Consider the following 19,071-nt stretch of genomic DNA (forward strand, 5'->3'; position numbering starts at 1 on the left):
GTTGTAGCAACTGGGTCTGGCCATTGGATGAGTTTGAGACACTTTTTAAGCAGTCCCATTCTTGCCAACGTGGAGACAAAATGTCAGTGGATATTAAAAAAGTGGGACGCTGCATTGCTGTTGCTCTTAATACAAAAACAATCCGTACCAACCAAACCTCTCAAAGACAAACAACACACATACAATGTCACAAGAAAACAAACGAGCATTCATTTCTCCGACCTAAACCCCCCTCATTTCTCTCTCCCTCCCCCTCTCGGCATTTAATCTCTCTCCTCCTCCTCCTCCTCGGCTGTCTTAAATGAATTCTTCAGTTTCATCTTACATTTAATTTTATCTCGTATTTCCCGAGGCAGTTCTGTAAGAAGACTACTACTCCACAACAAACATGCCTTTCTATGTCTTCTTCTGATTGTTCCTTTGTGCTTGTTGAGCTTCAATTAGGGCTTTGAATTTATATTGTTATGAATTCAGCTTCATTTTGAATGGTTGAATCATCATTATGCCTAGTATTCGAGCTCCTGCTGCTAAGAAAACTACCACTCTTACTGTTAGTTTTTGCTTATTCTCTGCTCATTTTTTGATTATTATTCTTCTTCATTCTGTCTTTTTTTGAAATTGTGTTTTTGTTGTATATAGGTTGCTGTGAAGTGCAGGAGGCCTGCAGGAAATGAAAGAGGTCTTAATATTGTAAGAGTCAACGATGATAAGGTAATTTTAATTTATAGTTTGTAAAATTGTGTTTATATTTGTTTAGCAAATTGTGTTTTGAATATTTGTCTGTGTTGTGCAATTGGCATTTCGTAGGAGGTACTTGTTTTGGATCCTGATTTGTCTAAAGGCTACCTTGATCGAATTCAAAACCGGACCAAAGAGCGTAGATATTCTTTCGACCATGCGTTTGGCCCCGAGTCCAAGAATCTGGTTTGTTTCTCAACTGTTCTGCTTTTTTGGATTTGTGCTAATGTCTGTAGGGTGTTGGGGTGAAGAAATTTGATTTTATTTCATAACATTGTAAGCATATAGATTTTTTTTGGGCTCATGTATATGTATGTTTCTATACAAACTTTTAGTCTGTCAGTCACATTCTCTAGGACTTGTTTAATTGCATTTTGTGTTTCATAGAACTGGTGACACATATATTCTTCTTTCATGCTAAGAAGATTATTATGGGACAGCTTATTCTTTTCCGATTAGCCCTTTCTGTGGAGATTGGAACAATTCTAATCTGTGTCACAAACATGTCTGCTCAGTGTACCTGATACTTTTGGTCCTTATTTCTAAATACTTATGTTGTGTTAAGTTTTAGGTTCCTTGCATATAGTTTCTGAAATAATGAGATGTTGACACAAATAAGTCGCTGATTAATGAATTTATAGCGACTTACCAATTTTTACTTTTTTTTAAATTGTAGACCATATGTAACTTACAAAATAGAAACTGAAATTATATACAACAATCTATGGACATATTTTGACGGTACATATTCAATTATTAGAATATATGCACAAGACATTTACTATATGGCATTTGATGTTATTGCGTTTTTTCAGTTTCTTTCCATTTATACGGCCCACTAAGTTGACCTTCCACCTTAATCTAGGATGTCTACATGAGAGGTATATCTTCTACAGTTGCAGGAGTCATTCAGGGGCTGAACGCTACGATTTTTGCTTATGGCTCCACCGGAAGGTACCTCAAACTCTATTGAACAATTATTGCCTGTCATTAGGCTTTTAACTCTGAAAAACTGTTTGATATAATGGTGATATATCCTTATTTCATGTCTGTGTCTTGAAGATAAGGATATGCAATTCCTAAGAAAGAAATCCTGTCTGAGGTTTTAGTACTTTTTGGGTATTGTTACAAAATGCAACCCATTTGCACCAAATTTACCTTGTTACAGCGGGGGGTTTAGTTGCAAAATTAAGGGTCTTAAATATCTTTGTAGATTCCTTGCATATTTTCTGTCAATTACATTTTTGGTAATTTCATTAGTCTTTATGTATGCCTGTATTAGGTAATTAACTTTGCTAATATCATTGGGAATGGGAAAAAAATGTAGGGGCTTAGGACTCAGCTGCCTATTTCACATTGCTTTTTAAAACAAGGACTCAATTGGCTTCTCTTCTTATAATCTTGCTAAAAATCTTACTCGATAGGACATTTTCTCTTATCTTATAAAATATAAATTTGATAAAGTTTTCACTGCTCAACTGATTTCCATTCACTCATATTTGTTTATTTAATTACTATCGAATTAGGCATAATTTCTGGTTTTGGATATCAATCTTACCTCTCAACTCCATGATCATGCATAATTTAGAAATCATCTCTCTGGGCTGAGAGTGTATATGTGGGTAGTTCCATGTATATGCATATATTTCATTTGTTTAATTGCTGCTTACTCTAGATAAAATTAGTTCCCCCAGTACGTGATCTATAAGCATGAGCTACATGCTGACACACTAAACTAGATCAAGAAAGTCAGTGCTATACGTGCTCCACCCCATGTAGATACTTGCTGGGATAAAAATGCAGATCAATTTTTTTTTTTCCCATGTATTTTGACCTTGCTGCTTCTGTAATAATTTACATATAAACTTTAAATTCTTTTTCCGTTCAGTATTAATTACATATATGTAGAACCTAACAGTATTTTATATTGCAGTGGCAAGACATATACAATGGTTGGGACTAGAGATGATCCAGGATTAATGGTACTCAGCCTACATACAATTTTTGATCTTATCAAAAAGGACAATAGCTCTGATGATGTTCAAGTGACCTGTTCTTACCTTGAAGTCTACAATGAAGTACGACATAAATGATTGCTAAAATCTTTACTTTAGCCTATTATCTCCGCACTAAAATATTTGTTTTAACTGTTTCGTTTAAATGCAGGTTATCTATGATTTGCTAGTAAGATCATCTGGTCATTTGGAGCTTAGAGAGGATCCGCAAAACGGGATAGTTGTTGCTGGACTTAGATCTATCAAGGTTCAGTTTATTGAACTTAGCCTCAAAATTGTATTGCAGGTTTAATGCAACATTTGCTTGACATGTAACTGAGACAATTCAGTCAGTCTCATAAGTCGTAAGTATCAGAGAATCAACAAATGTCAGTAAACTACTGTTTTGCACCAAGACTAGAAAGAGTTCATATAACTTAATATATGGACACTTTAACGGCAGAGTTACACTATTGTGTTTTGAGCTACCTCGTTGAAGTATAACTGGAATTTTCATATATACATCTGCAGGCGCAGGTTTAAGTGCACACCTACATGGCTACAGTGATTTTGTTGAAACTATCTTTTACTTTAGTTGTGGATTATAAGTAAATTACGTTAAGACAGTCAACAAGCCATGTAGGTTATAATTACAACATTTAGAATATATGATTACCCTTACACGATTTAGAGCCTACTTTTTTCTGTGTCTCTCTTTGTGCCATTCTTTTTAAAGCATAATATTGACTGCAGGAACGTCTTATCCTATTCTGGCCCCAAGTCACTATTCTTTGGTGCTTTTTCTGCTGCATTTGTCGAGGGTACTCCAGTGTCCTGAATCTTTATAAAGTTGCTACTTCTTTGCAGGTGAACTCGGCGGATAGGATTCTAGAACTTCTAAATCTGGGTAACAGTCGACGGAAAACAGAAAGCACAGAAGCTAATGAGACATCCTCACGGTGAGTGATCATTTTATTGCTTTTCAGCAGAATCGTGTTTGTGCAAGGTCTTGATAAAGGGCATCTCTTGAACTCATCATAGTATTAATGATATACAGCCCCCTTTACTCTTTCATGATTTTAGCTTTCTGTGAACAGATCACATGCAGTTTTGGAGATAACAGTGACTAAAAAACAAAAAAACAAATATTGTAATCAAGTTATTAGAGGAAAACTTGCACTTGTGGATCTTGCTGGCAGGTAAACCAATTCCCACAATACCTTTGTTTTTCCATGATCTTTTAAACTAAAATCTTAGATGATTAAGTGTGGGTTAGAACTACATTTAACATATGAAGTTGGCATGCAGTGAGCGTGCTTCTGAAACACAGAGTGGAGGCCAAAAGCTGAGAGATGGTGCAAATATTAATCGCTCACTCCTTGCTTTGGCAAACTGCATTAATGCTTTGGGGAAGCAGCAAAAGAAGGGTCTAGCATATGTCCCCTACCGCAATAGGTACCTTCAAAATAATTATACTACCAAGGGTAGATGCACACTGTTTTAGCTAATGTCCTGATCAATTTCAGTAAACTTACACGGATTCTTAAAGATGGTCTGAGTGGTAATTCTAAAACGATCATGATTGCAACCGTATCACCTGTGCATAGTCAGTACCATCACACTGTGAATACATTGAAATATGCTGACCGAGCAAAAGAAATTAAGACACACATCCAGGTGAGAGCTTAATTTCTAATTTGATATATTGTTGTGAGGAAAAATAAAACCCGTGTAGATTCTTTATGCACTTACAATTAGTGGTGAGCCATAACATATTTTTGACAAAGAACAGATCTGCTAGTGATGTTTGCTAATACTGCTATATGCCTCCTTTTGTTTGTAGATACTTTCTTGTTCAGAAGTGATATTTTTTGCCAAATTTTGTTTATGACAAAAATCTCTTTTAGTTTGACCAACTTCTTCACCTATAAAGTAAACATGGTCCCACCACGACATGTGCACCTGTATCTTAACTTTAATACTTTTCCCTCCCAAACTTCGAAACTGTTGAACAATTAGTACTAACCTTGTTTAAATTTCTACCATTGTTTGTTGTTACAAAAGAAGTGACATGGAGTCCCGGATATGTGTCTTAGGATTACGTAGTTTCTATATAGGCCATTGATTTAACAAGGCCCAACACCATTTCTTGTGTATATGTGTTGTCACTAGCTAGTACTTAATACATAGTCCTAATATTCATGTCATATCTTGTATCTTCATAGTACCATTTTTCATATAAAGTCTTTGAGTTTATAATTTGGGGATCGGGGAAGTTTGGTTACAAACTTGCAGTTCATTGCCAATCCGATCCCCTAGACTCGGTATAGTGGTGCTTATATTATTTTTTTTCGTGTTCAACTAATATCTTCTTGCAAATCTCGTACTTTGTCTAGTTTCAAGACGCTTATTAGTTCCTTTGATCATTAATCAGTTTTATCAATTCTTTTTGTTAGCACTAACATGTTGTTGGTAAACTTTAGAAAAATATTGGCACAATTGATACCCATGTATCGGACTACCAGCGGATGATTGACAACCTTCAGGTAAGTTTGTGTTTCTAGTCTGTTATCACCAACACCTATGTATCACAGTAAGTAATAACAACTGAATTTACTTTTGCAGATAGAGGTTGGTCGGCTAAAGGAAGAACTTGCAGAAAAAGAGTCACAGCTTGTTACTAAACCTACTGAAAAAGCTTCAGATGATGAACTCTCCTGGTTGAATTTATTAAGCCAAGAAACCACTGAAAATGTTCAGGAGCGAATAAATTTACAGAAGGCCTTATTTGAGCTTGAGGAGACTAATCTTCGCAATCGCATTGAATTGCAACATCTTGACGATGCTATTGCCAAGCAACAGGTCTGAACATATTTACTTCACAGTTTGATGGATTTGTTTGCTGCATATTTATAATTATAATGTTCAGTTTCCTGCATCTCATACTAAGTTGGATCATTTGTGTGCCACTAAAGATAACATGATGAAGTCATTTACAACTAAATCCAAAGTAAATTGTGATACTCTAAAAGGGAAGTAACTTGTGGAAAGATGCATCCTTCACTTTTAACCTTTTTTTTGACTCCGTGCTACATGAGGTTCTTCGTCTCCACCTATGCCAAAGGCATTCTTTGATTATATGTTGCTCCAGTCTTACAATCTGGCACACCAAATTTAGGAACTGTCGGTCCCTTGCCATCTGATTGCATTTTACCTCCTTTTTTACTCTAAAGAGGCAATCTGAAAGTCTGGAGTAGCTCCCAGTTCCGATTGACTAAAAGTTGATTTTTTTACATATTTACCAAAAATGAACTTTGTGAGGTAGAATGAACTCGTGAGATAGAATGTATTACTCAGTTATACTTGCCTCCTCAATTTCTTTCTCTCCATGGTCACATATATAAATTTTCTTCATATCCTGTATAGAAATTTTATGCTTATACAGTAGTTCGTCATCTGTTACAGGGAACTGAGAGTGATGGAACAGTTGTGCAGGCATTAGGGTCAAGGAGACAAGTAATACTCGACAATATCCGTGACAATGATGAAACTGACGTCAATTACCAACGAGTAAATTTCCGCTTGTTGCTTATGTACTCTGCTTTTGTCTTCCTCTAAATGCAGGACTAACGCGGTTTTTTGGCAGGAAATTGAAGCAAATGAGAAGCGGCGTTGTCAACTACAAGAGATGATTGAAGAAGCGATTAGTAACAATGGAAATAAAACCTACTTGCGCATTCTAAGTCAATACAGACTCCTGGTAAATATGTTTGAAAATCATATTATACCTCTGTGACTCTGTTTCCAATAAGAGTATTATTTATGATACATATATATATATATATATATATATATATATATATATATAATATACTGTACATAGTAAGGACCAAGGAGACATTAGTTTTTCCATGTTTGCCCCTGGAATTAATGAATGTTAGCCTTTTAGAAGTGATGTGATGAAGCAACAGCATTTTGAGTGTCATCTTGCTTAACTTTTATTATGGACACAAGAGGCAAATGAAATTAATGGAAAACATATAATTTGATTTTATATCATACTTGCAAACAATAGTACTAGACACCCTAGATGAAAATTTAAAATAGCAGACACATGCATACAAAAAACCAGTTGCAATAATTGAAACCCTCTATTTGGTTTCCACTACTAAATAATATATATGTTTGAAACATAAGACTTCTAAAACTTGTCAGTAAAAAATTGGCTCTTTGTTCTTATCCCAAGCCATATTTATCATGCAATATTGTCTTCTTGTTTTACTAATGGAACTTCCTACACTGTTATCTGTTTTTATCTTCACCCTTACCATTCTTTCTGTAAAGGGGTGGTGTTCTTTTATAGCCGGAGACTGGTTATATTTTAAATATTAAGCACTTCAGAATAAGATGGTACCGGGGTTAGATAATATAACAAGCGAGGCTTTGATTTTATATGGAGTATCATTTAATTTATATTCTGTGTAGGGGATGGCGAATACTGAGCTTCAATTTGAAATGGCAATGAGGGATCAAATCATTTATAACCAGCAGGAAACACAGAGAAACATGTGGAATGTACTAATGGGTTTAGGACTTGAAGAAAAACAGATATTAGAGGCTGCTACTAAGCAAGGGATACTGATAGAAGATGCAACAATGTCGTCTTATCAGGGATTGTCTGATAGGAAGCAATCACAAAATACAAGAAGTTGTATTTCCCTGCCCTACTCTTCTACGAGTACACAGTCCTTTTCTAGATCATCTTGCATGTTTCAACAAAGTGAAGACGACAGTGGCAGGCCATTCTCCAAAGAGAATCCGAACATGCCTCGCACAATTTGCAGAGAGGAGCACCACAGTTCATATTATTACATGACTAGGGACAACTGCCCATCTGCATTGATGAGGCCGAGGAAGAGTACTGAGCACTTTCTTAACGACCCAAGTTCAGAGTCTGTGACACCTTGTAAATACACTCCAGAGTTGCATGATATACACCAACACATGAGAACCATGTCATCATCGTACTGTGGAAGCCCTACACAAACTTCTTCTTTCAAATCTGATTTCTGGCAGCACCAAAAGGTATGCAAAAATGTAGATCTGCGACGCTTTCCTCCCAAAGAGTAGTGGTTTATAGCATCTTTTCTTGTTCTTTGATAGAGTTTTGCCAACATCTCACTCGTTCCTTGATCGTGTCAATGTTTGCAACACTGAATTTCATATGGCTTGTGCAGAAGGCCATGACTAGCATTACAAGACAAAAACCACATGCCAGTTATGCTGCTGGATCCGGTGCTAATCAGGGCCTAGATGGTGGATTGATGATGCATAAAGGCTGCTCTGCCCGTGGTCAGATTATGTCCAACCCGATAGAACAAGTTCCTACGCCTACGTCTAATCATATATTTCCAAACACTGCTCCTCGAGACTTGTCAAATATGTCCCAGATCCCTTCTTTTGCTAGTTCCAGGTAAATATATCTTGTCAATGTCCCAGTTCCAATCTTTGATTCTCACACCTCAAGTTTTGCAGAGCCTAGGACTTGTAGGGTTCCATCGTTCCTCCTCCCTCTTGTACCAAATGTACATGTATTTAGCATGGTAGAACCTTTAGAATAGTGACAGTGGGTCCCATATCGTTCATATCAGCAAAAAAAAAAGGTCGGAGAAATATGATGCGGATGTCAGAAGTTTAGATAATAGTGGGTATTATATTATATTTATTTCATGTTCTGATAGTCTAGAGTATTCAAATGTTGTTGTTTTAACAATTTTTACTTTGTATACAATGCGAGGGAGATTAAGGTGACGGAGAGAAAATATTAAGAAAAACTTACTCCATTTTACAGTTTGCAGACGATAGAAGCTGCCTATTACATTACTGGGTATATCCGCTGTGGTTTGACTGGATTGTAATCCGGTAAATGATACTCCGTAGCATGTTACTCCTGTCCCCTTTTTCTCACAATTCTATTTTTATGGGTCAAATTGACTAATTTTTGATCAAAAATTATAAGTCACTCTTTCATTATTTTAAAAACTGAAATTTACATCTTAAGGTAGATTAAAAGTTAATTCAGTAACATATTTTTTTTTCAATTTTCACTTGATAAAATATTAATAAATTTTAATCAAACTTTGGTCAATTTGACCGGCACAAAGCCAAAAGTGACAACAAAAAATGAACGGAGGGAGTAAATATTACTTGTATCTTTGCTGCGTTGTGCCCCAATACAAGAGCACCGGCTGCACTAGACCAGGTTCGTCCTCGACGGTAGCTTAGATATCTCCGACAAGTTCTTAAGTGAAAAAATAAAGAGTCATGCATAATTTAGAACTTCAAGAGAATTTGAAAAAAATATGATATAGTAAAAAAATATATCCAAGAGACATATTTTTTCATATTATATTTAATAGCCAATTAGGAGACTCTCGTAGATGCTTTTATCATATAAAGACTGCAAGTATTAATTAAGACTGTGATAAAGTTAATGCTACTGTTTCAAAATCGATTGAGTGTCATGATATGTGTAGTAGATGACTCTATTGCCGCAAACAAAAAGATACACCTTTTTTTTTATTGACAACTTCAAACATGATGTATTTTTAAAAAATTCTAAATCTTTTCGAAATATCTCAAATGACTTGAACATGATCAATATCTACGGGTTTCTGGCTAAAGAATAATAGAACAAATACAAATTTAAGAATAATAGAACAAATACAATGGCACTCATCAACTTTTTTTTCCCCCTGAACATATCTAGTATTCAATTTTCAAAATATTTGGACCCCAGGCTCTGCCTAAACTTCTAGATGTACATCAATTATTTCTGCAGATAATGTTTGAGTTATCAGATTTGATTAATATAACTTGTAATCGAGTATAAACTCTATATGAGTGTCGAGATGAAACAATGTCACTCTATATGAGTGTCGAGATGAAACAGTGTCAGACGCATGATTATAAAAAAAAAATTAGATGGATGACAATCGCAGAAGTTTATGTATATTTCATTATTCGTGTTGGCTGAAATAGATTTACATTTGATATGAGCCTTTATCTAACTTCAGATTCAAATCCACTACAACATGATAAGATTAAAATTGCAAACTCAGAAAAGTGTACATACACTTCACAATTTGTTGATGATAGTTGAAATAGATTTTTTACTTGGTATGTATTCTTATCTAACTTTAAATTCAAATCTTCTATGATATGGATCACGCTTCTGTAATTTGACATATTTTATCATGCTATATACTGATATATCTGTATGTTTTGGTAAATTAGTTAAATTACTGGTTAACTTCAGTAATAGGTTAAGTAAGACATGACAATTGACTCTTTTTAATAAGATCTTCTACTGTTAGAAACTGACTACGATGTTATCATTTCTCGTCATGTGTATTGCAATTAATTTCAGGTTGTCCATATAATCATTCCACGAAATGTAAGTTTTAATTATCAATATGACAAATTTTAGTATCAATTATTGGACAAAATTAGTAATAACAATATTAGTATCAGTAATGAGTTTAGTTCAAAATTTGGAGATAGATAAGTGAAGACGATTACTACACAACGTCATACACGTTTATTTAATGATTTATACGTGGACAATGATAATTATTACTTCTTCCGTCCCAATTCTTTTGCCTTGTTTGACTTTTTATGGTCAAATTGACCAATCTTCGACTGGTAATCAATAATTATTCTTATATGATCTTGAAAATTGAAAACATACATTTTAAAGTAGAATAGATGTAGATTCTAGTAATATGTTTTTTTTAATAATTAATTAATATATGTAAAGTTTCAGTTAAAGTTTGGTCAATTTGACCGCAGATTGTCAAACAAGACAAAAGAATTGGGACGAAGGAAGTATCATTTGTTGAGTCGTTGATTGCAATCAACTTTGAGATCTCCAAAATAAATTTTGCTGTAAGATGATGTTTAGAACCTATTCCGTTTTAGTCACCGAATTTCACAAAACAACTTAAACAATACTATTAAGCGAGTATTTTGATGATAACAATTCAACAATTTAAACGATACTGTTAATTGAGTGTATTGAAAATAAAAGATTTGAAATTTGCTGGATAGTCAAATTATGGAAATAAGGATATTTTGAATTTTGGTTGTGTGGGGCTTAAGGTGAAAGATGTCTCAACTTGCTATGTCTGTCAAAACCTTTTTTAACATGCCCGCCTTTTCAATTTATACAAGGATCAAACCAATGTAGTTTTGTAAGAGCACTAGTTTAAAATTAAAAATGGACACATTTTTCTAGTCTAAAAAATTTTAACCAATATCACAATGTTGACTGTATTTGTTGAACTTGTATCAATGAACTAAAGAATTAAGCATTTTCAGGTCTTTCGAATTCGAGTTATAGACTAAACTTAAAGCTAAGTACAACATGTAACACATATAAGTATTGGTCTGCTTATATATCATATGCAGATGTTAGCCAAAATTATGCGTGAAGGATAAATGATATATGTAAGTTTTGAATTCTTCCTATAAACAACACCCTCGTAAGCCTTCCAAGTTATACTTGAAATGATTTTCTAATCAGTATCTCAAAAGATTTTCCAAATTATATCCCGGAATATATTGTTACGGAATGTATTGTTAGTAGTTTTTCAAACGTAAGAATTTATTAAGAAACATCTTAATATCTTTTGAATACACTACAAAAGATATACGACGTTGTCTCTTGTATCTTTGACAAATAACAAAGAATAAATGCATTTTCCTACTCTTCATAATTAACATAACGTACCCCACATGAGTTATCGGTATAAAGTGAGAGTCCTTATTAACCAATTTGGCCCTTTCAATAATAAGCAGAAATATTTTTATTTTCATAATTTTCGCTTTCATATAAATTCAAGATATGAAAATAAAATCTGCGTGAAGACGACTTATTCGATGAAACAAATATGTTACAAACATTCGCTCAGAGGTTCTTGAAATCCCAACCACCACTTGAGATTTTTCAAAACAATATCTAAAAGGATTTTAAAATAACATTATTTTTGTGAGTCCTAAAATATTATTCTCTTGTGATTGTCAAAATAAGACTACTCTTAAGAACTCTTCGACATTATTTTTTAAAACTTTCGAATTATCATCATCAAGTCTGTTAAAACTACTAACATAACATTACTTCTTAAAATTTTCAGAATAATATTGCTTATTACGTTCTCCGACATGAAATTACTCCTTTAAAATAATAATACATCATCAATAACTTTTCATCTCCTTCAACATTATATTATCCCTTAGAGCATCTTCAACCATCAAAAACCCTGAGCTAAAATGTGAGTTGACATACTAAAAATAAAAAATTTAGCCAACCTCTCTAAAAACTCATACTCCAACCATACCTAGCTGTTGTCTATAATTTTAGCCAACCTCCTATGCATGACTAAATTTGTCGAACCTCTGTAGGTCTGTAAGAAATCTGTAGTAATATTGCACATCATTTATTACCATATTGAACCGATATATTCTATTTTAACAATCTAAAATATTAATAACATATTATTTTAGAATTATAGCCAACTAATATAGCCAATACCAAATGTCTTATAAGTTCAACTCTCAAATTTTTCATTATCTGTAGCCATATATGAAACATGTATGGTTTTAATTTATAATCAAGATAAAAGGACCACTTAAAATAAAAAGGTATCTTTGTTCCCCCGTATTTTCTTACTCGCTCCGTCTCACCATGTTCTTTACGTTACTTTTTGGCACGCATTTTAAGGATCCTATAAAGTATACTTACATTATATATTTATTTTTTAAAAAAATCCTGAAAAAAAGTTTGACGTTTAAACTTTTATTAAAAAAAATTTAAAAAAATGTTATTGAACTGTATTTTATAAAAGTCTCAAAATGCGCGCAAACTGTGAAGGTAAACATTAGTCCTATCAGGGAGTATTTAGTTATTTTCACTTTGGGTTTTGAATTTACAAAACTATCCCTTCTCCTTTTAAACCCCGCAAAAACCTGAGATTTCCCCTTCCACATCAAAAAGACATGGCAATACCAGAGGAACCCACAATAAAGCCCTACACTCTCCAACACACTCTCAACGCCCACAAGCGAGCCATCTCCGCCGTCAAATTCTCCGACGACGGCGCCCTTCTCGGCACCTCCTCCGCTGACAAAACCGTCAAGACATGGTCCCCACACACCGGAGCCCTAATCCAAGACTTCTCCGGCCACGACCTCGGCATCTCCGATCTCGCCTTCTCCCCCGACAATCGCTTCCTCGCCACCTGCTCCGACGACAAGACCGTCCGCTTGTGGGACCTCAACGCAGCTACCCCCATCAAAACCCTAACTGGCCACACCAATTTCGTCTTCTGTGTCAATTTTAATCCGCAGTCCAATTTGCTTGTTTCGGGTTCTTTCGACGAGACGGTGAGAGTGTGGGATTTAAAGTCAGGGAAGTGCTTGAAGGTGCTTCCGGCGCATTCTGATCCTGTTACTGCTGTGCATTTTGATAAGGAAGGGGCTCTGATTGTTTCGAGTAGTTATGATGGTTTGTGTAGGATTTGGGATGTGTCGACCGGGCATTGTCAGAAGACGTTGATTGATGATGAGAATCCGCCTGTTAGTTTCGCCAAGTTTTCGCCTAATGGCAAGTTTATTCTTGTCGGGACGTTGGATAATACATTGGTCAGTTTTTCTTACTTCTTACTATGGTTATTGCTTGTTGAATTTGATTTATTGTTGTATTTGTTGGTATCGAAATTATTGTAAAGATCATGATTTGTGCATGTCTTTGTTGTGGATTTATGCGGTTTCTTCAACTTGGAATGGGTTCTGAGTACCCTTAAATTTCCTTATTATTTACTTTGAAATTTGGGAGGGAATGCAATGCACTTTGTACTATTCTGTGTTTAAATTTTGTTTTTTGTCAACCTCCATTTATGTTTCTAATCTACAGTGCTTAATAACCTTGTTTTGTAGAGTAAATTAGGAAGTCGATGAAATACATTATCGCAGATCATCATTATCCAGCGTTTATAGTCTTTTACTTATTTGCTAAAAAGGCAGATTTTTTTTTTTTTTTTTTTGTATACATTATGTAGCTGATTGAATTGTATAGTGTCTTTATACTTTATTAGTGTGTTTTTAATCTTGATCCTACCGGGAAGTTCACATTATAAATTTGTGGTGTGCCCTTCCTGTTATTTATTTGTTGTATATGGACTTATTTCATCTTTAACTAGATTGATTAATATAACTAGTGAGTGACTGCATTGCGTGTTTCTTTGCTGTTTGTTAAACTTCATATAGTGTTTTCTTACCTGTTATTGAATTTATTATATTGTTCATTCTTTGTGTATGGTGTATCTATTGTTGTTTCTTCAACTTCCAATGTGTTATAAATTCTGATAGAATATCCTTTTTTTTTGTTTCTATATATATAGTATTATACACCAATCGAAAATGAGTACCTAGTAGCTAATACCCAACCCATCTTCATAGTTGTAAAAAGTGCACCTAAATGATTTCCGTTTCATTTAAAAAGAGTTGAGCGTATTTTAATAATTGAGGGTTAATCCAAAAAATTCGGGCTTTTGCAAAGTGAGGTAAAAAGATTAAACCTTTATAATATTGGGCTTGGCAAAAATTATTATAACAATTGGGCTTGGCACACTATGCTAGGGCTTTTCACACGCAACTTTGGTGATTGTAATCAATGTTTAATTAGAATGGCGGACAGTGATACAAATTGCAATGAAGATTATGAGACTTCACATGAAAAAGCAATGTGTAAAAATATGAATATAACATATTTTCATTGGTATTTCTGCTTCTATTATTGACTCTAATTTATTTGAACTAGCACGTTCCGAATATTGGTAATACATTATACATCTATTATCTAGTAGAAATATATTAATCATGTTCATATAGTGTGCTTCTATTCAGGTAAGTGGCTTCACTTTGCTTCTCCTCTGCGCTTCAGTTTGCTTTTTCGCTTTTGATTACTGACCTATGCTTTTCGCTTTTATAACTATGCCTATATAGTATGTCTCCATCCCATATACTTCCCCCATCTACCCAACCATATACTTTTCGCTTTTATAGTTATGCCCATATACCCAACCCTTATAGGACACTATATAGATTTTCGTTTTCTTGTGTCATGTATCAGAATGATGGTCATAGGAGTCACTACATGGGAAGATCGGTCGGTAGTACTTTTAGTAACTGTGTTAGGTTTTAAGATATAATCAAGATTAGATTTTTGTTTGCCAGCAACTCGCAACAAAAACTTTATCTGATAAGTAATTAAGAGGTGACTTAGGTTCCCCTATCTCTTTATTCTTATTCTGGCTGTCACTCCAACTTCCTTTGGCAGATTTTGCCCCCCCACAATTTTCTGCCGTCTTGGTCCGGAAAACTCTGAATAACTTCAGAAGGAAACAAATTGATGTGACGCCTTGTAAATTATTTTAAACTAGATTTTTATTAAGGTTAATTTCTTTATGATCTGACCTATACCCTCACTCGTGTCACGTTCGGTTGACATGGGCAGTGACGCATCCATGATATTAATTGATGGAGGGCTAAAATTGTGGCACATGGGATCTTAATCAAGGGAGGCTAAAAATCATAACTCGGACAGTCTGATATGTATGAAAGACTTAAAGCAAAATGTTCCGATGGACAGGGAATCAACGATTGATTTATGTTCAAGTATATAGTTTTACTTACTTATAGGCAGTTATAGCTAATATGTTCCGTAAGAATTAATAATTTGGATAAATGAATAACACAAACTAGTAGTAACTTGTCAATGACAGAACAACCTAAAAAATGGCAAGACATAAATGCAGCATGTGAAATTGAACTTGACAAATCCTTCTAGGAGTTGACCTTCAACAATTGGTGCTCTGAGAACGTAAATATGAGGTCAAAAACGTAGAATTACAGTAATATCTTGTACTCATTTTAAATGTCAGGGAGGGCTATGACCTACCCTGGGCTTGGGGCAGGTCTGCCATTGGACATGGTATGAGGGAAAAATTTGTGTAGTCCTTGTAACAGAGCTAATAAGTGTTCAATGGTGTTTATACAATGCCTTCATCTTCTACTCCATTTCTTTTATGAGTCATATGACATTGTTAATCTTAATCAATTGTGTATACAGTATGTGTGTGTGTGTGTATAAATTAATATCTAACATAAAAGAACCTTTCTTACAGCAATGTAGTACTTTCGAATTCCAGCACAAGCAGTTGCCTGCAGTCGCTTTGCGCATGTATATGTGTAGAATAAAGTATTGCAGAGATGGTAACATGAGTCGTCATTTATAAAAAGATTAGTAGCAAGGGACTTTAGTAACTGTGTTTGGTTAAAAGATATGACAAATTATGTTTTTTTTTTATGCAAGTAGCTCTAGAGAAAAACATGATCTAACAAGTGATAAGTAAATAATAGGTGGCTTGGGTTTTCCCTACCTGTTCTCTTCACTCTTTTTTTTGGCCATCACTCCAGCTTTCTTGGGCCAATGATTTTTCTCTACCATGGTTTTCTTCCTTCCAAGTCCAAACAACTTGGTCTAAACAAGATGTTTGTGAGGCCTTATAAATTATATTGAACTAGATTGCATTGAGGTGAAGTTTTCGGTTTTTGGTATGTACGAGAGGGTAAAGTTGAAGAGTTAGCGTAACGGAGCTAACAAGTTTTTTAATGGTAATGAAGCCTTCATCTTCTACCTTCATCTAATTCCTGTGACTTTGTTCTTAATCTTAATTGTAAGTGTAGGCAGTACACAAACACACACAAATATGTAACATAAAAAAAATTCTTTCTTTAGTGTCTAGTGATACAGTGCTTTTGGAATTTCAGTATAAGCACTTGTCTATAGACGTCAGGGTGCATGTACACATTTATAGTGAAGTATCAGAGATGTGAATAGGAGTGTTTACAGATGAATTTTATCGAATATTAAATTTTTGTATGTGAACTCACGTCAAAAAGATGACCTGATAAGTTATTTATAGGTAGATATCTGTACTTCTCTTTCTTCTTTTCCGTCCTTCACTCCAGCTTTTTGGGGCATATATGGTGGTTACCATGTCTTTCTCTCTTCTCAGTCTGAAACTATTAGTTTTAGTAAATGTGTTTGGTTACAAGATATCATTGAAGATTAAATTTTTGTTTGGTTAGAAGATCGATTGAAGATTAAATTTTTGTATGCCTACTGATGATGATTACATGATCTCATAAGTAATAAATTGGTGTTCATAGCCTAAGGCGCCCAGGCACACCCCGTTGCTTGCTCTTTTGTCGGATTGATATCTTCTTAAGCATTTTCACTTAATATGCTTTGCACTGGAGATCTTACCCCCTTAATGAGATTCCTTTAGCTCTTTAGAACATAGAAAAGTTGGTGTCCAAACATTGGACAAGGTGACACTTGCTTATGTGTCTTCCCAAACCTGAGTTTAAGTTAGACTGGCTTTGTGTTTCTGCACGAATATTTACTCATAGTGGAAATTATAGTGAAATAGTTGGCCGTTTAGTATGGGAGAGCAGGAATATGCCAAAAGAGATTAGTATGGTAACCAATAAAAATATTTAACTTTAATAATGATTAAATATATGATGATTACCGTTACATAAATGCATACAAACCTACACACACACACACACATCCATATCCTTATACTTGGAGAACGAGTCTAATCCTACTGGATAACTACTACCTTTTAAACTACTAAATTTGATTAAGAGGATAACTATATCATCATATTAGAACAGCTAACAAATTGATCTGTACAAATACATATTAAATTAAGAAACAAACAATATCACCGTGTTCAGCATTATCAGGGGTAAATTATAGAACCTGGAATTCTGTTACTCCCAGTTATTGCATCTTTTATCAGATGTAGGTTGGCTGTAGAAATGTTAGTATATTTGGAACAAAATCTGGTCTTACAGGCCACATAAGAGATAAGATCAGGGAAAGATGTGGCACTGCTGATGTCTTTTGAGCCAACTTTTCAGACCTGTAACTTATTGCTTTATGCAATGGAATATGTTATGGAGTTCAATAGTTGCCATTTGATGGCATTGTGAAGTTGCATAAAGCAATAAGTTACAGGTCTTATATAACAGTAATAAGAACAAGGTTGTGTTTATTTTTAACTGGAAGGGTTATACAGATTTGTTATATGTTTTACTTCCAGAAGTCCCCTTCATTTTTAGAATATCAAATGCAGTAGTAACATTGTTCTGATGCTTTTCCTTTTATCTCAACCTGACATCTAATACTGCTTTCTGTTTGCAGCGGCTCTGGAATTATACAACTGGCAAGTTTTTAAAGACGTACACTGGCCATCTTAATTCAAAGTACTGCATTTCGGCTGCATTTTCAGTAACAAATGGGAAGTATATTGTTAGCGGTTCTGAGGATAATTGTGTGTACTTGTGGGAACTCCAGTCCAGAAAAATTGTTCAGAAACTGGAAGGTCACACTGACACAGTTATATCAGTATCTTGTCACCCAAAGGAAAATATGATCGCTTCTGGTGCTCTAGCAAATGACAAAACAGTGAAGATATGGACCCAGAGTGATTAAATTCTTCTGCTATGAAATTTCAATCTAACATCTTTTTCAGTAATTGAAACATGTTTCGTGTTGCGTAATTAAGCACTCGCATATGAAATTATTTGATAGCTTCATTATTGAACGTATGTAATTTCAATCTGATGGTACCAACAACAATTTTCTCTGATCACTATCTTCCTCCTCCCCTCGTTATTGTTATTTTAGTAACATGCACGTTTTCTTGTTTGGTCGAGAACAGATTGTCTATATGTACAAATTACCATCTACCGGGCCGCTGCCTCGGTTGTAAAAGGATCATCCAATCTAGTCTTTTCATTTTTTTTTTCTTAGAGACATATTCGTCTTTCCATTGAGACCTGGATAACAGGCTGTCAGTATTGTTCTTTTTGTCTTTTAGGCTAAGAGCTCACGGAGATTACATGGAGCAGTAGTGGAACACATTCACCAACCGCCCAGATGCTAGATCTGCAATCTCTTAAACACGGTTTCGTCTATATAATATGTGTGCACAGCCACACATGGATACTATTTTACGTGCTCGAGAGCGCTAAATACTGTGAGTTGGGTTCTTTGTAGATCTGCTGATGGATTCTTTGGTGGGCAAGGTTTGTTTATCTAATCCACTCACATTTCGCATAACTTTCGCGTTGATAACTTATTGTAATACCTGAACTGATTGCTATCAGAGTGGTAATTTTATCTCCACCTTTAGAACTTGGT

General features: G+C 34.6%; 2 protein-coding genes across 2 annotated transcripts; both read left to right on the forward strand.

The window, feature by feature from the left end:
- The first annotated feature begins 162 nt into the window (after positions 1 to 162).
- Positions 163 to 8,589, forward strand: LOC108210490 (kinesin-like protein KIN-8B). Its single transcript, XM_017381806.2, has 16 exons — positions 163 to 550; positions 640 to 711; positions 808 to 924; positions 1,604 to 1,692; positions 2,672 to 2,816; positions 2,905 to 3,000; positions 3,600 to 3,691; positions 3,830 to 3,931; positions 4,041 to 4,187; positions 4,259 to 4,409; positions 5,216 to 5,278; positions 5,358 to 5,594; positions 6,198 to 6,302; positions 6,379 to 6,492; positions 7,218 to 7,817; positions 7,970 to 8,589. Exons 1-16 carry the CDS (start codon positions 503 to 505, stop codon positions 8,207 to 8,209), a joined length of 2,418 nt encoding a protein of 805 aa, XP_017237295.1. The 5' UTR covers positions 163 to 502; the 3' UTR covers positions 8,210 to 8,589.
- Positions 8,590 to 12,750: 4,161 nt separating this feature from the next.
- LOC108211192 (COMPASS-like H3K4 histone methylase component WDR5A) lies at positions 12,751 to 18,539 on the forward strand. Its single transcript, XM_017382722.2, has 2 exons — positions 12,751 to 13,433; positions 18,070 to 18,539. Exons 1-2 carry the CDS (start codon positions 12,789 to 12,791, stop codon positions 18,358 to 18,360), a joined length of 936 nt encoding a protein of 311 aa, XP_017238211.1. The 5' UTR covers positions 12,751 to 12,788; the 3' UTR covers positions 18,361 to 18,539.
- Positions 18,540 to 19,071: the final 532 nt, after the last annotated feature.

Source organism: Daucus carota, chromosome 3 (assembly GCF_001625215.2).
Source record: "Daucus carota subsp. sativus chromosome 3, DH1 v3.0, whole genome shotgun sequence".
Classification (NCBI taxonomy): Eukaryota; Viridiplantae; Streptophyta; class Magnoliopsida; order Apiales; family Apiaceae; genus Daucus; species Daucus carota.

Coding starts and splice junctions, on each gene's coding strand:
- LOC108210490 (XM_017381806.2), top strand. CDS start 503: ATGCCTAGTATTCGAGCTCCTGCTGCTAAGAAAACTACCACTCTTACT. Junction 3,001..3,599: donor CTGGACTTAGATCTATCAAG/GTTCAGTTTATT, acceptor ACTTCTTTGCAG/GTGAACTCGGCGGATAGGAT. Junction 5,595..6,197: donor ATGCTATTGCCAAGCAACAG/GTCTGAACATAT, acceptor CATCTGTTACAG/GGAACTGAGAGTGATGGAAC.
- LOC108211192 (XM_017382722.2), top strand. CDS start 12,789: ATGGCAATACCAGAGGAACCCACAATAAAGCCCTACACTCTCCAACAC. Junction 13,434..18,069: donor GGACGTTGGATAATACATTG/GTCAGTTTTTCT, acceptor TTCTGTTTGCAG/CGGCTCTGGAATTATACAAC.